We start from the raw sequence: 21,009 nt of genomic DNA on the forward strand, positions 1-21,009 counted from the left end.
TGAATGAATGCAACTCAGAAATATTTAACTGTTTATTCACTAGTAAATAAACATCAGAGCCCACCAACAACAGGAGCCTCCGGCTTGTGGAACAGATCCCTCCAAGCAGCATCTTGGAACAAATTGTTGTATCGATAATCAATAGTACCGAGATATTTGGAGACTGGATGTGCGCCTGATTTGAAGAAGACAGAGAATAAACAGCTTTAAAAGTAAATTCTGACTTTCTTTTATTTATTTATTTTTTTTAACCGAAGAAACAAACCTAGAGGGATGATGAGGAACCTCATGTAGCCGAGCCAATCAGGGGTCTTGTGGGAAAGGTGGTCCACAAAAAGCCTGAGGACGGCGCTGAGGTAGTGCTGCGCTCCGGCCACCGCGATCTTAATGGGGACGGGCGTCTGGGAGTTACAGTTGCAACTGGGTGAAGGAGCGAAACAGACGGTTTACGGTTTTTGAAAACGATGCAGTTAAATTTTGACGCGGACGACGTCGGCGGGCGGGAATCCGTCTCACAATCTCTGTATGCGAGAGACGATGGTGTTGAACGCAGCCTGGATGTCGGCCGTGGTGCAGGTGCAGACCACCGGGAGGTGATGGTTCTGAAGCATGTCGGAGAGATACTGACATAATGGAGAGAAGAAGAAAGTAAAATCAGAACAAAATCCACTAGAGCATATGTTCTGAGGGTGTAACAAATGTTGATGGCGTTCGTTTTCCTCACCTGGCCCTGCCAGTCGGACGTATTGATGAGGATGATGCTGTCGGGGAGGTGGTTATCGGACACCAGGATGTGGTTCAGTTGGTCGTACACCGTCTTTCGTGGAATCTGGCGCAAGGTCAAGTAAGAAGAAAACCAGTCAGCTGTAGCTACACCTGCTGCTTCAAGAGGGTCCAGACCTGTCGTGTTGCCTCCCCACCTGCAGGTGGCAGCGTGTGTCCAGGGACCGCCCGTTGTCCAGGCTGTTTGCCCTCTCATTCTGGGGCCTGCTGGGTTGGCGTTCCTTCAGCGATGTGCTCCTACCTCGCCTCCCTGTCAGCTTGGGCTCCTGCCTGGAGACAAGGAGGGGCGGGGGGTGGGTGGGGGGGGTGAAAGTGATGACATCATCAAAAACAGGAAATTGAAACCTCAATCTGTTAAATTATTTTAAAAAAAAATCAGCATCAGTACCTGTTGGATGAAATGATCAGGGACTCCGTCTTGGTCATTTTGCCGCTGGGTGGTAATCTGTCTAGAAACGTGTCCATGTTGTCCATCTCCAGCTCCGTGGTCGGCGTCACCGCCTCCGGTTGCTCCTGGGAGGGGGGGGGGGCAATCAACAGCAAGAATTTTTGGGAAAATCTTTGCTACTTTTCCATTTTCTCGCCCAGCATCGGTCACTCTGAGGCACATTCATGGGACATCAAGCTCAAACTGAAAGATGAAGTCGTCCTTTTTCGGCCCCCTGACTGTCGGGGAGTCCGTACTCACGTAAGAGACGTTCTCGCAAACGCCGTCATCAGGAAATTTGGCCGCCACACATTTGGTTTTATCTGGGTCAATCTGGAATTAGACGGGGGAGAACAATGACGGACATGAGCTGGATGTTCAAGTCCTGAGTTTTACGCCACATAAATCATTGTGTCACTCAAAAATGTCATGATGGATTCTGGGTCATCGATGGGGGGGGGCCGACAGGTTCACTAAGAACTACTCAGTGAATTTACTCGTCAGTCAGGGAACTGATGCCGTCATGTGATCAGAAACTGAGTAGTCTTGTGACCTGATGCAGCCGTTCTCACCGGGCTGGGGGGCTCCTTGTGGCTCCGGATGCTGTGGATGCTGCCGATCTCGGTTTGAGAGCTGGAGAGGGAGACGCCTTCGAAATATGGCCTGAAAGACAGGAAACGCACGGGGGCTGAAGGCGTTTGAATGATTATAAATGATCGATAATTTAACTATCACATGTTTCACAAATAAAACTGCGTGCAGAGAAACTGACTTGAGTTTGGGTTTGGGGGTGCTGAGGACGCTGTCGTCGTCGTCCAGCTCCGGACCGCTGTCGCTCGGGTTCTCAAACTCCACGCTGTCCAGGTCCAGGTCCTCCTCCTCCGCCTCGGGGGCCGGATCGGCCGGGTCCTGCTCCGAGTCCAGCACCTTCACACAGAACAGGAAGTCTTCAGCAGCTCCAGGGTTAAGCTTTGGGTGGGGGGGGGGTTAACTGGATCGACACCCACCTCATCCGAAACCCTGAAGCGCTTCAGGAGAGCCACCACCCGCTGCTTGAAGTTCTGCTGCTGAAACACGGGGCGACAAACAGACGCTCGTCAGATAAACCGGCCGCGTATTGATTTGCTCAAACCAATCGATGATCAAATAACACCGTGTCTCAACCGTCCCGTTGATGCTCAGGCCTGAATTTCACCTGAACTTTCAGGGAAAATCAATCGCCAGGCGCTTCTCGTTGAATAAATCAACACAAAACATGCCTGTAGGATTTCTTTTAAATGACACAGAATATAATTATCGCTGCAAATGAAGCGTAAAAGTGTCAGGAGATGTCCAACACGGTGCATTCACAGTTGTTAACCACCTTATCATTACACGATGACCGGGATGTTTAAAAGGGAGTTAGCAGCTAACTCACCGAGGAGGAAGAGGACTAAAAATTGGAACAATTGATCAAATTTATGGATCACTTATTATTATTTCTTTATCCTTCAGTTGGGTCTCTTTTATTCGCTGGTTTCTTACTCTGGTGATGGACGGCGTCCTCACGATGGACCTCCTCTGCTTCTTCGGCTTCCTCACGTCGTACTCGTCGTCCTCGAGCTCCTGAAACCAGCCACGAAAACGATGCTCAAGCTCTCCTCAGCACGTCGATCGATCGATCTATCTATCAATCGATCACCAACAGAGTGACCAACCTGACGAGGCGTCCGACTCACCTGTCCCTGCAGGGCGTCGTCGCTGGCCTCCTGCTCCGAGGAGAAGCTCTCATACTCTTCCTCTGAGTAGTTATCTGATGCAGAAGACAAGAGGAGAGGGGGGGGGGTGTCAGCATGCAGAAGACGCCTCATGCATATTTTATATTTGACATGCAAACAGGTTCTAAATATAAATTTGGCTGAACGCCGCCTGAATTTAACGGCTTTTGCTGGACGGATCAGGAGGAACGCCCTGAACCGGGCGACACCCCTGCCCCCCCCCGCTGCTTCCACCTCGAACTCCACCTGAACATTTGATCTTCTGTCCTCCCTGCAGGGCGGCCTCCTCGTGGTCGATGGGCTGGCTGGACAGGGAGAAGATCCAGATCTCCGCCACCTTCCCCAGCATGTCCTTCTGGCTGCTGCAGAGAGACAGAACCTGGCCCCCCTCGGTCGGGTGCTGCATCACCTGCATAAAATAAATAAATAAAAACTAGAGAACATGAGGAGGAAAAAAATGATTTTCAGCATTTGAACCAAATTATGTCTTTACGTTTTTCTCTAGAACAGGGGTGTCAAACTCATCTTCACCGAGGGCCACATCAGCATAACAGCAGATGTAACTTATAAATGTAACTAAATGTAACTTAATGTAAATTACTTGTAACTACTCCTTAATGTTAAATAACTCTGAATTTTATGACTTATTCAAGTTACAAACATTATAGCAACACAGGAAAAACAGGTTTGTTTGTTTCTCTGTTATCACATAAATACCGTCAATCAAGGATCAAACTATCCAAGAGAATAAATCAAAATAACATCAAACACAAGTTAAGACATTAATTTTGCTCAAAAAGTCTTCATCAAAGATAAAATGGGCTGAATTGTTGCATTGTGGGAAATGTAGTTTTTGGTCAAAGCCTATTTATTTTGACCTTTTATTCTGTCACGGGCCACATAAAATGATGTGGCGGGCCACATTTGGCCCCCCGGGGGCCTTGAGTTTGACACAGCTGCTCTAGAACAAAGATGAGACGGTGCTGTAGAGATTTGAAACTCTCATCAACAGACGCAGGTCATTTCAGGACAACGTCGGCCCGAATCTGGATGGATCTCCTTGTCACTTGCCGTACATCGACCGTATCGGCCTCCAGCAGTCTACAGTCGATCTTATGAGTTGTTTTGTCCTCATTTGAGTGGGGGGGTGGGGGGGATGACAACCATTTCATTCTTGACACTAAGAACAACCCTGCTTCTCTTTGTTTCCGTCCCGGCGCTGAATGTTCTCTCAGCTGCAGAGGCGCGACCCTAATGAGCTCCGCTGAGGTTTGGCGGCCGTGTGGGAGCTCCTTAGAGTCACGGCATCATCTGTGCTGCAAAATAGTCATCCTTCATTTGTGTTTTCTAGGTCTCTTTAAAACACAAGAGACGGTTTGTGCATCCGATAATTTGACTGAAACAGATTTAGAAAAATCACCACAAATATTACTCGTAGATTAATCAGAGGGCTCTAATCCTGGGTAATCCCAGGTGAAGACGAGGACTCTTCTATCAGATGCAGCTCCGGTACAGAATTTAACTTTAACACCTGACATGATGGTTCAATTACAGGTGATGCATCTCCTTGCTCCTGCATGTCCCTGCAGAGGACATTCGCGCTCCCGTTAATGAACGTGTGTTTCCCGTTCACGCTGTACCTCGGCCATGTCGATAGATCCCACCGCCAGGGTCTTGTAGCCCAGGATGGTCCGGTTCTTGTATCTCTTCCGTCTCTGCAGCATGATCTGCAGCTTGTTTCCTTCTCTCTTTAAGAAGTGAGGGTACTGAAGAGAAAAAGAAAAAGAAAAAACAATCACACATTTATGGTGCGTTCTTAGGCCCAACAAGTGCTATGATGTATAAAAAATATTGTTTATTCCTGTTGGAAGTAATTAAAGTAGACGGTATAAATAGATGTATAAAAAAAAAAGCAGTGTCTCCGGATTAAATTCATTCTTTTGGCAATTTGGAGAAGAAAACCCAGATATTCACCATGTTTCTGTTGTTCCTTCATCCTGAATGGATTATGGGTCTAAAATCTATTTTAGGACTAAGTGGTGGTGGGTTATTTCTGACCGCTAGGACCAGAGGAAACAAGTTAAAAATGGAAGTCGTGACTCGACTTGAAAGTTTTTGCATGTTCAGTAGAAACCGGCGTGTTCTTTTAAAGATCCATCAATGCTCAAGAGATTCATCTCAACACAATATTTACATGATACAGGGACGAAAGCCTCACGGCGCACTGATTTTTGGGTAAGTTTGAACAGTCTCCATGGAAACAAATGTAATAAAATAAAACCCAATACCACACAGGCTTATCTCAGTAAGATTTCATTATAATAAAAGAAAAAGGAAGGAAAGCAGCTGCTCAGAGGTTTATGTGTGAACCTACAACCTCCAGCTGGGCGGGTTTTACCTGCAGTGAGAAGGTGAGAGCCAGATCTGTCTCCACGGACCCACTGGGTGGCAGCACGATCTCGTGGGACCGCAGGATACGTTTAGAGCCCTGGAAAGACAAAGAAATAAAGATAAAATTAAAAAAAATAAATTTAAAAATTTAAAAAAAAAATATATATATATATACAGCTTCTTCTGCAACTTATCAATAATTCAAACCATACTTTTATATTTATTTAAAACCAGAAAAAAATCCAAATAAAATACCTGGATTTTAACTGCTATGACCACAGAGATCAACTCCTTATCGAGTTCTCTCATCACCACCAGCTTCTTCAGCGTCAGGCTGCACAATCTGCAGAGAGAGGAGAGAAGAAACGCTGTCGGGGTTTAATTCTGTGGAAATAATAGCGTCCACGATCCATAAAAATTCAGATTTTGTATAATATATAATATGTCTTTATAGACTAATATGTTATGTATGTAAACATGCCGAGTCAAAACTCCCATGAGTGACACGGAGGTTAAAAACACGGACGTCTCTGCAGCAGAGGAATCGATCACAGAAGAGAAGAAGACAATGTCAGAATCCCCCCCACACACACACACACACACACCCTCCCTCCTCCAGGATGAATGAAGACCTTTCTCCTCTTCAGCTGAGACACGACCCAAGAAATCCCAGGCACAATGGGACACAAAACGATGAAGGCCCCCATTGTCTTCCTCCTGCTCTCACACGGACAATAAGGAGCATTCTTGTTCTCCTGGTTTGTCGTCTTTGCGGTATCCATTGGTTCAAGCCCCCCCCCCCCCCCCCCCGGCTCCATCAATCTCAGCTATGAAGGTGGCTGCATGCTGGTTTACATGAGATCTCGTCTAGTTTTTCCTCATGTTGCCTTCGACCTTTAAATGAACAAAACATCTCTGCCGAGTTATTTCTCTTAAATGCTCGACTAAAAAGTTTGCCAAACAGAACTTTCTGAGTTCTCTGAAGACACGATTTGACCTTTTAGTAAATCTTCTTTACCAAAACAAACTCATTTCAACGCCACTTACATTTTATCAGTGACTGACATGAGCCTAAATCAGTCATTGTAAACTATCTTTATAGTTTTACAATTTACACGGTGTTTATATATTCATTACCCCATTGCACATACATATATTATTTATATCGTGTATATATCTGTTTATTGTGTATTTTAGTGTCAGTGTTGGCTTTCTCTGTATTAAAATGTGCTGCTTTCTGTGCCTTCAATTGCCCCTTGGGGACAAATAAAGTTTATTGAATTTGAATTGGTTTGGGGAGTGTGGTTCTAAAGATCTATTTATTTCTTTTTTTTTTCTTTTTTCTTTTTTAAAAAAAGCATAAAGCAACTTCATTCCTGTCCTGTGGAATAAATAAGAAGAAATATTTTTTTTATTTTTTAAGTTGGCCTCGGCTTCTCGGTGAAGTTCCACCTGGAACTCTGCTGACATTCTAGAGCAACCCGGTCGCCTCCAGCCAAAAATCGAGGGCAAACGTCCTGCCACCAGCTAACACGCTGAGCTTCTGTGTTCCCAGCTGCTGCTTTGGCCCCCGCAGCACAAAAAAAACCCTGCTCCATCTTATGTATACCCAGAGGAAGTGTGTGGGGGGGGGGGTGGTGTGGTTGAGGCCTGCTGCCTGGAGGGCCGTCCTGCCAAAGCCCCGATCCGGTGGCCAGCTCGGCGCAGATGCACTGGCAAACGCTAAAGAGGGGGGGCCAACAGGCCTAGCATTGGGGGGGGGGGTGTCGTCTGCCAGGAACCACAATCCAACAGGAATCTCGTTTTGGCCACGCAGAGAGAAATCAAACCCCGGGATGTAAACAAACAGAAACCAATGACCGATTCCAAGTCATATCAGACACACACACACACACACACACACACACACACACACACACACACACACACACACACACACACACACACACATGCACACACACACACAATCTGCCATGTTAATCATTAATAATATGCCCTTTATTCTGCTGATATTTTGACTGTGGCCTGCATTAAAGTAGTAGCAGGACTCACAATCTCTGCAGATTTTAATGTTTACCTGCTGGCTTGAAGTTGTAAACATCCACCAACGTGTGCTAAAGCTATTAGCATGTAGGCTACATAATGGGTATTAAAATACATATTTATAAATCATCTTGGATTTTGCTTTTGGGGACGGGTTATGTGCACTTGTTGGATTTTCTGCACCATAAGGCGTACCTTCAATGAATGGCCTATTCTAAAAAAAAAAAAAAAACTGTTTTCATATATAAGGCGCACTGGATTATAAGGCGCACTGTTGGGGTTTTTTTTTCAATCTGTGGTTTCCTCAGCTTCCATTCCACTACATTCCACTACAGTCATGTGACATTGATACCACATCTACCTCCACAAGGCTACGAGCTGCTGCTTCTTTTAAAGGTCTGTTACTAAGGCAGAGAAAGAACTACAAATACGTCTTTATCAAACACCGTGACGCAAAGTTTAATCAATATCAACATTTATTTAATATAATTGATTTGGGAGTTTTAGGACATCCCAGATTCAGTTTCATGTCTAGGATTTACTCCTTTTGTTAATATTGAGGGGCATCCGTAATGAGATTTCTCTGGTTCACACTGTTCAGACAAATTAATTTGTGAGTTAAAATTACTTTGAAACAACGTAAAAACCTTCGTTCCTGAGCAAAAAAACAAACAAACAAAAAAAACAATGAATGAGTCTCTTGATCGTGACAAACTGATGTCACTGTAAGCCTTTTTTTTTTTAATCCAGCAGCGACTGGACGACGGTACACGGTGAACTGAAGCGCAGACATAATGCAGGATTAACCAGAGGATTATATCTCTGCATTCTTTCTGATTAGATGTCGCACTCAGTTCAAAGGTGTTACTCAAAGGGAGCGTCCTGTAATGGGATTGTTTCTGCCATTTCACTTTCGCCATCATCTCATCATGACGGACGGGACACGTCGTCCTCGATCAAACTTTCAATCACTGACAGAAAAAAATCCCATTTCTGACTCTGCTGAATTGAAAATAATGTCGATTTTTTTTACTAACGTTGGCTGCAAACCTTCAGGCCTGAGCAGGAAAAACGGATTATTTGTCCGGTATTAATTATTCATTGTTTGGAAAATTTGAGAATTGACTTATATACAAGAGCAATATTTTTGAAAGCAGTAATTTATGAAGAGTATATAATATAAATATATGGTTCCACGGCCAAATCTGTACAATTGCAAACTCTGACTACATCAGTCAATGCTAACAAAACTACAAAACTACAATACCAGTACGAACATTGACATGTTACTAAAAAACTCTTTACATATAAATATAGTCTGCTGCTAAATGTCAAAAATGTATATCAATATATTTATGCGAGCAACATTTCTTCATTACATATCTTGCAATTTCCTCCGGGATTAATAAAGTACATCTATTTATCTATAAGAGGCCCAAAACCTAATGTTAGATAAAATTTTATCAAGTTAATTCTAATCTACAAAATGATAAAATGCAAATGTTAGCAAAGTGTAACATTTAAAATCTGTAGACTGCAAATGCCTCAACACTATCATTTACAAGTTGTCTCCCGTAAGTTATGGTATGCCGACATAAGTAAGCAAACAATGGTAGAAAGCTAAGTTGAAAGCTTAGAAACTATATTTATCACAGCGCTCTAACTTCTATTCAAATTAAAAGGATTCAAACAAAAATGTGAGCTTTACAGGTGAGTGGGACAGACGAGCTGTTTTAGCCTCGATACTCCCGATCTTACAGTACATACATGAGATAGAAGTTGGATTTTTTTTTATTCTAAAGTGTATTTTTCCTGAAGAACCTCTGATCCACTCAGTAGTTCTGGTTCCTGGTGTTAAATGACTATAACGGCCACATGGAGCCCTTAGCGTGACCTTGGACAGGTGCTCTGGTTTCAATCGGCCTCACCGGTGACCTTTGGGTCACTTTGCTGTTACCGCATCTGACTTCTCCTGGAAGCCTCAGTCAAGCTCAAAACCAGCAGGAGGATCTGATTACCCATAATATTAGAAACATAAGACCAGCAGAAAATAGAGGGATGCTGCACATCAAGTCCTCCCTCTCAAACAAACTTGCTGATGAGAAAGAGCTCCGGGCTCCAGCGCTGCTTAATTCAGACATATTGTTTTGACGCTCATACGCTGCACAGATTTCCAGGGTTGCCATGGAAATCCTTTTTCCTATTGAAGGATGACAGTCAGTTCTGAATAAAGAAGGTTGCAGTCAGACGGTGTGTGTGGGAGTCTCTCTTTTTAGAATGGAATGCATTAAGCGCAGACATAACGTTGGTCATATTGATGCTCTGATATTTCCACCAGGACCTGCAGTCAGAAGAGCTGAAGCATTAACAGTGAAATAACGCCTCCATCGCGCCCATCCAGTTACCTCTGCCCAGGATGTTGATCGGTTGATTTATTTTCTTCTTTGTTTCGGTCGGTTGTTGCATTTATTTTAATTTTTTTTTTTAATCTATTGTTGGGGAGAGTTTCCTTTTGTTTGTATTGTCATCAATGGGGTAACTGGTGGAACTGGATTCAGAAGACTGACAACAAATAAACACTTCATTTTACTACCAAGCAAATATCTAATGAATGACTTTATTAAACAAATGTAAGGATGTTGATTCTGGAACCTTTCGGTTTCATCTCTCATCGTAATTTGTCTGTTAAACAATAACTGGACAGCTGTCGGCGGAAGGATACGGTCTACTGAGTGTCCCTCTGGTTATCTATTGGTTTCCTAACGTCTGACTGAGGTCTGTTGTTGCTTCTGAGCAACAAACAGAAATAATTTACCTCTGCTGAAAGTCATTCACAAATCTCTCAGGAAACTACCTCGTTATTAAGTCTGTGTTTGGAAAAAGATATTAGAAAGCATCCGACTAAAGCAATCCCACCTCACTGACAGCGACGCTTCAAAACTCAGCTTGTCGACCCATTAACGCTGAGTGGGCAAACTTCATGCCAAAAGGTCGAAGGATGATTCTTGGAATCCACATTCACAGTATGAAGAACGCTCTGCTGGGTTCTCTGCTCCCTGAACCTTGTCTGCCAGACCTTTGGACCGTGACAAAGAGGACGGTGATGCAGGCACTTCCTTCTGGTTTGCACAATTCCATCTTTTATTTCCCTGCCGTGTAAACGTGGATTGAGCCACTCACTCTGAATGGACAGAACATCCATACACACTACAAAAAGAGAGCAATCAATCACGTGGCATTAGCTTCACACACTCTGGATCACACATTTCATAAAGGCTGATTTCCTCTACGCAGTTTTTGAAGAGCTGAATGTTTACAGATTTGATCCCCCACCCCCCCCCTGCTGTGCAGCCATCGCTCTCTTTCAAACACCTTCCACGCGTCATGCAGGTCATGAGCGCACAATGGATGGTGATGAAAGTGAGTTGTTGTCACCATGGCAACCGGGATTACGCATGCTTGTAAATTACAGTGCGCACACAGTGTGCATTAAAGTCGTGAAAGTAGATCAAAGAGGACAGAAGGCGGAGTGGAGGTCATGATGGTGTGTGTGTGTGTGGGGGGGGGGTCACGCCTGAGAGACCCAGGATGAAACCTGATTCACAATCATTAGAAGCGAATATTGCATTCCAGCTTTTTTAAATACACACACACACACACACACACACACACACACACACACTGCATGGACAGGCCTGCTGGGATCCTACTGTAAACACACACTCAGGCTGGAATGACCAGCATGCATTTCTTCACCGCAGGCATCGGCCTACGGATGACAGATGCATGGAAGGTGAGTGACCTCCGGTTCAACCAGCTGCTGGTTCCACTGGTAGCGGTGGAACTGGTGGGTCTGGTTGAGGTTTCTACCAGGTAAGGGTTGGGATTTGGATAAATGGCCTTTATTTCACCTCACCTGAACCCATGAGAGAATCTAAATCTCCAAATCAAGCAACATTGCACTGATATAAATATACCCCAACTGCATTCTTTATTTCATTAAAACAAGGTAATGAATAATAAGAAGTTACAAGGTAAATAGAAAAGTATGTTCATTACTTTGTAGGTACACTGATCCTTTGTTATTTTCCTTCAGGCTAAAACAAGCCTCGTAAACTGAGCTGCTCAAGTCTTATAAAGTTAACATTTAACTTAAAACGCTCATGTGAAAAAGAGTTGAATTTGTTAAAGTTGTAAATCTGTTGGCTAAGAAGGATGATTAAAAACATTTTCTTATTTTTCTTCCTTTTCCCGTTGGTCGCGATTATCCTGATGGAGTGAGACACGTGGCGAGATGCCAGGAAACTTTGGGATGCAGGGCAGGAATGGTGGGGGGTATACGTGCTGGATCAGTGCCCAGACTTCCTCCAAACCAAACCACAGGTCATACATCCCAAAGCTCAGCAAGTTTGTGGCAGAGAAAGGACTTAATTCAAGAAGTGAGGTAAGAGATTAAAGGGAAGAAGAAAAAACAGAAAAATAGATGAAAAGGTGAGCAAAGAGACAAACTGAAGACAGAAAGAGAGCAGCAACGGTCCATTGCTGTAATTCATTCTTGCTTTGACAGCCAAACCGGCTTTTCAGGGATTTGGTTTCAAGCGCTGACATCTGCCAACTCGCCACTTACAATTATTGCCCATTCCTGGAGAGTCCCAGCAGCACCGCAAACACGGAACGCTGTTTTCTCTACCGCAAACACCCTCTTGTTTTCACCTTTATGTGTGTTTGTCTGCAAAAAATATTAAGATGGATTGCAGAAGGATGGGTCACAGGTCCAAAAACATTCCATTTCCATGCAAACCTGGGGAAAACGAAGGCATTTTTTTTTTATAAAAACCAAAAACAATTTACTGAGTTATGCAAAATCACCACAAAACACATGGTTGGGAGACATGGTTCAGATTTTTGGTTATGGTGGAGGTATACGCTTCTTTATCTCCAGGATTAGTCGTCGTTTTTAAAAGATATTTGGTGCGTCTCAGACCTGTTCAGGGGATGTATGAACTCCACTGGGTGACGCTCAAGTTGTGTGTAAAATATAGCCAGAATTAAAAAGTAGTTGGAAAAACAGTTGCAGTTTTTAAACCACCTGCTTATTGCCATCTTGTTTCCTGCAATTATCTCTATTTTGGCGTAAAACCAGAAACTCTAAAAGCCTGGCTGTCTTCAAAGGTCGGTTTTAGCTTCAAACTTTTCAGGTGTCCTTAAATCCAGAGGTAACACAGTAAAGCTGTCACTTCTCGGTCTTTGAGGTAGGATAAGTTAACAGCTCTTAACTTGGCATAGCTCTTATTTGAAAAAAATTACCTTTTTCTTTAAGTTGCTGCTGCTGTTGCAGTTTAGTCTGACAAAAATGACTATATTAGCCCGTTTGGGGCATTAACTCCTGCAGGACTGGACGGCTAACTGCTGATAGTAAGGCCAACAAAACACACACACACACAGCCAGCAGCACTAGAGTCAATCAGCGCGGGGCTCCTTCCCATTATTCCAATGCGTGCCGGGGGCCGTCTCAGCTCATGCAATATTCAGCTGTAGGATTTATCGGCCGGCTACAGAATCAGAGCAGCGAAGTGACAGTAAGAGTATAAATCTCTCAGCAAATAAGTTCCTACATACAAACACTTGAACAGATTATCACATTAAGAGGTCTTTTTGATGGGATTATGAGGTCACCAATGATTTACGGAAAAAAAATAAATGGTGCAATACAATCAGAAATGGTTAGGGGGCAGTGTAGCCACGATTGAACACATGTCTAGAGAAACTACAGGGAAGTTAAAAAAAAAAACCCCTCTCTGTCCTGTTGAGTGAATCTTTGTCTTTACTTCGTACGTCACGTCACACTCCTCTACCGTCGCCATATCAGTTGTCATTAGTACATTTGACTCTTCACTGCCCTCTTGTGGATATAACAAGTAACACCATCGAAAAAGGACTTACCTAGTTTTGTAAAAAGTAAGCAAATGGATAATTGTGATGATAATTAAAAATGAACTCCCATCACTGATGTGCATTACAAGTTTTTTTTAATGAAACACGACTGACCGACTACCGAGGCTAACCCACCCAGATATCCCCCATCCCCTGCAATTGGTTTGTAGCAAAGGTAATAATAAAGCAAGTTCTTCAAACATTAAAAAATAATAGCCTACACTTCTGTACTCATTCATATTCATCTCATTCATAATAAACAGCTGCAGGCAAAGTCTAAACTCTGTCCTCCCTTCCTATAAAACATGCTCATATTTATTTGCTCAGGGAATCTGTGTCGGTCGATCATTAAGCTCTGAAGGCCAACGGAGTGACAGGAGATGAAAACCACCTCTGCTTTTCACACCTCTCCCTCCGCCTCCGCGACAACAAGCTTTTCTCATAAAAGGAGGCTCGGGGTGGGGGACGAAGGTTCTTCTTCCACGTTGGCTCACAAAGACTTTTTTTTTTTTTGGATGGTGAGATACGGAGGGAGGAAGATCCTGCATATTTCCATCTTGAAAGCAAAGGGAGAAATGACAGCTGGAATTCAGCATCGGTCGGAGGGAGGAAGATCCTGCATATTTCCATCTTGAAAGCAAAGGGAGAAATGACAGCTGGAATTCAGCATCGGTATTTCATAATTACCTCTAATTGGAAGGAAAAAAAAAGTGCAAGTGAAGTGTGCCTGAAAGAAAAAAGTAAATGAGTGATATAATGAGCGTCACATTTGTTTATGAGTTGCATCGATTAATTCAGAGTAAAACATTTGAAAAGAGCAAATACAGAAAGTAGGAATGGCATTTTAATGCCATGCATGCACAATTAGTAACTGACTCTGTTTAAACTGCCTGCAGTGTGTGTGTGTGTGTGTGTGTGTGTTTGTGTGTACACAGCGAAAAGGTTGACTTTTAATTTGCTCAGAAGGACCATAATGAGCAGAAATGTAATTGTGTGAGCTTCAAAAGAAAAACTCGCTCCAGGATGTAAAACAGGGAAGGTGTCTGGAAATGTCACGACATGAGGAGAGAAGGAAATTTTAAAAAAAAGTTTTTTTAACAAAACAGGAAGTGGAGAAAAATCTTGCATAATGCAATAATGCATAATAAATAATGAAATAGGAACAACATCATAAAATATATTCGAGGTCAGCAGAGGTCTGTTGCCTTGGTGACACCAGACCTCCTTTAAAGAAATACACTTTATTTATTTATTTTTGGTCATTTTGTTCTTGTATCAGGAAAATTCTTTAATCGCGCTAAATAAATTCTGAACCACTGGCGCCTCGTTGTACATTCGGTGTCAAACATGACACATGAAGGTGTTTCGACGGTCTTACCTGCCAACATCCGGCTGTTTGAACACAAAACGGAGGCGTCTGTTTTCATCGCCTGTCATTCTTCTTCATCTTAATTGTTTTTTTTAATCCTCTGTGTTTTATTTTATTTGCGCCATTTCTCATTTGTTTTAGTGTCGAAACGTTCAATGAAGGTCTCTTTTATTGTTTGCTCACCCTTTATTTCGTCTGTGCTGTTCTTTCCTTGCCCTGTGAGCCGCAGGTTTGCAATAAAAATGCTAATTTAAAAAATAAATAAATAAATAAAGTTGGAGTTATGATGCCAGGTTTGGACTGGCCGTTCCCATTTCAACCTCAAAAAAACATTTGAGGAAAATCAGCTTATTATACTTGCAGCTAAAGTAAAAGAAAAAGACAAAGGAAAAAAATTACAATAAAAATAAAGACAAAGAAAGTCAAAAATATGAATTCCTCACTCACACCTCGACCCTCCCCCCCCTGGCCCCTGTCGTTCCCCTGTGTCTTGAGGACAGCTCAATAATTGACTCCTTATCTTTAATTAATAGAGCGAGCCAACGGAGACTTGTCTGGTGTCCGGCCTCGGAGACAAAACCGCTGGCGGCCATCAAGATGAGACGCCTCCTCTTTCTTTTGTGTCTCACATTCTGGCGTCGAACTCAAAAACAGACGTGTCTTCATGTGACAACATCATCATCACCGTGATAAATCACATCCGTAACACGACTACTTCAGGGGGGGGAAAGATGCTTTAAACTTGGAAGTTATAAATGTGGATTTCGCGGCAGGTGAAGACGGGAAACGACGGCAGACGGTCATCAGATCTGATCTTCCTTTAATCGATCCTGACGCGGCATCAAAGATTCAAAGAGGTCACAGTTGTCGACGTTTGTGGGGCCAAACGGGACCGAAGTAATGATGCATGGACTTAGCCTGCGGCTAACTGTCATTTTAGACATTATTTTTTTGTGAAACTGTCAAAATTTTAAAAATGTACACATTTAATTCCCCATCTAAAACAACTATTCTGGATTTAATAATGAAACTAGAACCAAGGCAGTCACAGACCGCAACATCCCACGACACCCCTGAATTCAAAGTTTTACCCTGACCTACTTGCAGAGGTCAAAGATCAAAGTTGTCCTTCTTTATGAATTCTATCACGCGACACCTTAAGAGTGTGACACTAAACATATGCACACAATGATGCAAACATCAACGAGCTTTGTTTACAACAACAATATTATGATGCTGATTTAAACAGTGGTAACGTTTACATGCCAACACTTTCAATCACAATTTCAAATGTCATTAACCAAAGGTGCGTTCAAGCAAAGAAAAACACAGACCTTCAGCTTTGCGTGTTTACTCCTTTCTGCAAAGACATGGTCTTTAAAAAAAGATTTGATCGTGAGATTTAATAAAAATATTTCAGAACAACCTTTAAATCTTACTAGTTGTGTATAGTTTCATTTAGAATGTGTGCGAATAAACTCATTGACATCAATTTCCCTTCTTTCCAGAAATGCATGTTCATTTCCTGGCTACTGCTTTAATACCTTTTCTGCATGACCCTTCCAGAATGTATACAGGAAATTAAATTTTGCTAAAAAAAAAAAATATTGCTCTGTACTATCAATATGCATCATATTTCTAACTATGATGGCAGGTACACCCAGAATGCCCCAGGTCCTCAGGTGGATTTGAACCCAGGATCTTCACCGCTGCGAGGCAGCGGTGCTACCCACACGATTATACATATCATAAATATTAACCCACTAAATACGCTTATTTTTATCAAGGATAGTTTATTTATTGGATGCTTGAAAAATCTCAACACAATAATAACTACTTCAAATCTCTAATATTCCCAAAACTTATAATTTCTCAAAAAAAGAAGAAGAAAAAAAAAAAGATATCAACCAATTTTAGAGTTTGGCTCCAGAAACCATCATCTCACCTGCAGGAAGTGCTTACCTTGTAACCACGGAAACGTGGAAAAATCAAAACAAAGTATGTAAAGAATGCATCACTTTGATGGTTTCATGAGAAAATATTGAACAGATGGAGGGAAGGCATGAAGCAAACCCTCTTCCACTACCTGTGATCACATCCCAGCTCCACTGGGATTATATAAAAACGTACAGGAATCCCATGAAACCATGGGAACACACACATTCAATCAATCTGCAGACGATCAGACATGGGTCACTCTTCCAGCCTCACTCTTCAAAATAAACGAATTTGAACCTCGATTAGCCATAATCGAGGTTACCTGTGAAGCCCAATGAAAGCACGTCCCTGAAATGCATGTATGAAAAAAAAAACCCATCTGAATACTGCTGCTATGAAGAAGGAGCTTGATTATCAATTCATCCATTTCTCCTGTCAGTTCTGAATAAGCGTGACCTAGATATAATTAAATAAAATTATCTGTGGTCACACAAAAGTATTTTAATGTGTGTGTTAGACAGAAATGGACGTGAAGGTTTGCGGTTAAAGGAGCTAACAAAAAAACAAACAAACAAACAAACAAAAAAAAGCCCAATCAAGAGAGTTCTTCTTCCAGAGAATCAAACCGAACCTCCTTGAGGAAGGAAGGTATGAAACATTTATTCATTTAAAACTGGTTTGCGTTCCCCAAATGTTTCCTTGAAACATGAAAACAGTCTAAAATTATACTTGTAAAGGAAAAGCTCAAATAGAAACAGTCCACGTTTCGTACATTTCTGGTGCTTCACAGCACGAGAACATTGTTCTCCTATAAAACTGGAGAAGATGGGGGCTTCCGACACCCCCATCCATGATGGTGTTGGAGTTCCAAAAACATTTTCTTCTGATTATGATCAAACTTTTAACTTGAATGCAACATGGACATCGTACGTCAGGTATCTTCCTAATGAATATAAAACATGGCATAGCGCAGCGTGGGATTATGGGAGTTACAGATTAACCCACTACTGATAAAAATCTGTCGTGACTCAGGGATAAGGTCGTATTTTAAAGGTTTATTCACATTAGGTTTAGCCACAACCTATAACTGATTTCCCTTCATTTGTGCATCATTTTTTTTAATATTAGAGATAATAAATGGACAATTTTTAAATATTTTATCATACCTAATACTGAAGTTTCAGAAATTACTCTAAATTTTAAAGCATTAAAAACCACAGGAGGACAGTTTTTGATCCTTTGTTGATCGTATAATACATTTTTAAAAGCAAATACAGGATTTAAAGCCAACCGTATGTCATCTTTTACTTTTTGGACTTTCATACCAGATGAAACAGGAGTTCCGTAGAAATGTTATTTCACTTTTTTCACTAGATTTCAATTTCTGAGGCAACCAATCCATCAAATGATTGGATTTTCCATCTGTGGAATCCTGTGTTGGTGACAGGTCTCACGGCTGCAGCTCAACTCCTGGTAATTGGAGCAGAAGATTTATTTTACGTGGCCACGCGACACAACGGTAAACCCATTTCATGGAGCGAAATGAAGCCGTCTGCTCGCTAGACTGTGACCAAAGCTTTTTAATGTCCGCTTTCTGCTAAAACAGGTATGGATTAGAAAGACAAAATTCAATGCAAAAACCACACCTTTTTTGGATTTGACTGAATTTGAGTTGTGCAGGAGAGGAAAGGTTAGAGATTCCCATGTGAACCCCGAGTTCATCCGTCTGAAAGCATGGAAGAGGTCACATGACTCAGCCACCCATGAACAGGACGCCACACACGGAACAGCAGCTTTCCCAACGACCACAATATGTTAAACCTTCTGAGCTTTTCCTCACAGTTTGCTTGAAAGGAACTTGACCTACATTTCTCATCCACCCTCGGGATTCAGAGGAAGTTCTTTAAGCCTCGGCGAAGGGAGGGCTGAACTCCCCGTTCTCACGCTGGAGGAAATCATATTCTTCAGCGGAGATACAAAACACGCTGAAAAGCACCGAGGAAGACGTTTTTATGAAACAACCGTCGGCATCAGAGGGTAATTAAATTTTACAAGGGGCCCACGGGAGAAACCTGAATTGCGTCAAGAGAGCCACACACATTTAACGCACTAAATTAAATATTTTTAATAACTGGTACTGATAATCAGAACAATTAATCACTCCGTCAATATTTATATCAAGCAATTTGAAATTGTGGTGTTTAATTTATGTAATTTATGATTGGCCTCACCCGGGCCAACACAAGGACAAAGGGCCGTATGTGGCCCTCGGGCCGCAGTTTGCCCAGTTGTGGGCTACATAATTACAGAGGCAACAAACAACGATAATTGCTGGACGGGATGTACTGAGCGCTGAAAAAGTGCAAAGTAATACAAATACTGTTATAGAAATAGAGACTAATGTATTGGAAGTATTTTTATGGATGTTTTTTACACCTTCCTGTTACTGCGTATTTGGAAAAAAAATAAAATAAAACACTTAAAATAAAATCTCTAAATGTCAGAAGATTTCTCTCCAGATATGTGCACAGATTTTAAACCACCACTGAGACGAATCCCACTCAGAAAGAGAATTATTTCAACTGGTAACCATGGAAATTTAAAAAAAAAACAAAAAACAAATGATCCGGTTCCACTTCAGTACCCAGCTGTCATGTGTAGAAAATTTAGTGGAAAAAAAATACCGAGCAGCTTTGAATCACGTTCTGGAAAGGAAATATGACAGACGTGACGGATTTCTACATCTGCTGTTTGTGGCGGGAGGGTAATAAGTCTGTCCAAAGGCCAGAATAATCAGAATGAAAAAGAAAGAAAAAAAATCAAGACGTCCATGAATAAATATCAGCACTCTGACGATAAGAATGGAAAATAAAATGCCTTAAATGCAAAAAAGAAATTCAACACAGCAACACCCACGAGAATAAGAATTTAATTTGAAGCAGAAAACAATCGTCCAGGAAAAAGCCTGTCATTAATTCCCTCTGTGCTGACGTGGCATTAAAGATTAAAGGGGTATTACTGAAATAAGACACTCAACAAATGTTCACTTCATGAGCTTTTCATTATTCAAAGAGTGGAAATAACATCAATGAGGGCTATAAAAAGAATTTAAGGTGATGAGTTTCCAAGGTGTGTTAAAAATATTCATCTTTTTGTGCTTCACTGGACCATAAAGACAACACAAACACCAGCCAGGCTTAATATAATCTGGCACCAAGTTTGATGGGTGAAGTCAGAGTCAACAAAATCTTTGTCGAGGACCAGGGTGAAAACTTTTGTATAGAACAGCAAAAAATGGCCAAAAAATATTTTACATTCTTGCTGAATGATGGCTGATCCCATCCTCTACTCGGATCATAACCAGTTCCCAAACACTGAGCTGTTTCCCCATCATTGTGTTGGAGTGAAGCCTTTCAAAATGCTGCGTAAACGTGATTAGATTAGTTTGGCGTCACTCTTATGCTGGCTAATTTTTAGCCAGATCAGTTTATATCATCAGATTGATGCAACGCTGGTTCTGTATATCAATATCAGCACGTTTCCACTTGTTAAATCATTTTATTACTATTATTAATCTGCCACCGCATGAACGAGCTATGAATACAAAGAATTATGTAGGTCACAAAACCGAAACAACAAGCTGAAAGACGCTAAAGATGCAGAGTGATAATTATTTGAGTACAAGTGAAACATTCTGTGACTATAAATATTTAATTCATAAATTTAAACTGACATCTCATTCTGATCACTCTTGACCTACATTTGGCTCGCGCTCCATTAGCCTGAGCTCTATTTAGATCCTCTGAAGCTCTATTTAGACCTGCTGAAGCTCTATTTAGACCAGCTGAAGCTCTATTTAGACCAGCTGAAGCTCTATTTAGACCTGCTGAAGCTCTATTTAGACCAGCTGAAGCTCTATTTAGACCAGCTGAAGCTCTATTTAGACCTGCTGAAGCTCTATTTAGACCAGCAGAAGCTCTATTTAGACCAGCTGAAGCTCTATTTAGACCAGCTGAAGCTCTATTTAGACCCTCTGAAGCTCTAGAACCACTGAAGCTCTATTTAGACCTGCTAAAGCTCTATTTAGACCTGCTAAAGCTCTATTTAGACCAGATAAAGCTCTATTTAGACCTGCTGAAGCTCTATTTAGACCCAGTGAAGCTCTATTTAGACCTGCTGAAGCTCTATTTAGACCAGCTGAAGCTCTATTTAGACCAGCTGAAGCTCTATTTAGACCAGCTGAAGCTCTATTTAGACCCTCTGAAGCTCTAGAACCACTGAAGCTCTATTTAGACCTGCTGAAGCTCTATTTAGACCTGCTAAAGCTCTATTTAGACCTGCTAAAGCTCTATTTAGACCAGATAAAG

General features: G+C 41.8%; 1 protein-coding gene across 3 annotated transcripts in view; it reads right to left on the reverse strand.

The window, feature by feature from the left end:
- pacs2 (phosphofurin acidic cluster sorting protein 2) overlaps positions 1–21,009 on the reverse strand; it is a 36,209-nt gene that overhangs the window by 8,239 nt on the left and 6,961 nt on the right. For 2 of the 3 annotated variants that reach the window (XM_068338969.1, XM_068338967.1), the window contains exons 2-17: positions 5,614–5,701; positions 5,366–5,455; positions 4,608–4,733; positions 3,214–3,376; positions 2,929–3,002; positions 2,735–2,815; positions 2,218–2,277; positions 1,983–2,137; positions 1,783–1,873; positions 1,472–1,543; positions 1,172–1,296; positions 921–1,053; positions 725–829; positions 517–623; positions 266–420; positions 65–175 (exon numbers count right to left, since the gene is read on the reverse strand). In XM_068338969.1, the coding sequence (XP_068195070.1) occupies positions 65–175; positions 266–420; positions 517–623; positions 725–829; positions 921–1,053; positions 1,172–1,296; positions 1,472–1,543; positions 1,783–1,873; positions 1,983–2,137; positions 2,218–2,277; positions 2,735–2,815; positions 2,929–3,002; positions 3,214–3,376; positions 4,608–4,733; positions 5,366–5,455; positions 5,614–5,701 (1,736 nt within the window). The remainder of the gene's footprint in view (positions 1–64; positions 176–265; positions 421–516; positions 624–724; positions 830–920; positions 1,054–1,171; positions 1,297–1,471; positions 1,544–1,782; positions 1,874–1,982; positions 2,138–2,217; positions 2,278–2,734; positions 2,816–2,928; positions 3,003–3,213; positions 3,377–4,607; positions 4,734–5,365; positions 5,456–5,613; positions 5,702–21,009) is intronic. The other variant, XM_068338968.1, reaches the window with a different exon arrangement.

This window comes from Antennarius striatus, chromosome 17, assembly GCF_040054535.1.
Source record: "Antennarius striatus isolate MH-2024 chromosome 17, ASM4005453v1, whole genome shotgun sequence".
Taxonomy (NCBI): domain Eukaryota; kingdom Metazoa; phylum Chordata; class Actinopteri; order Lophiiformes; family Antennariidae; genus Antennarius; species Antennarius striatus.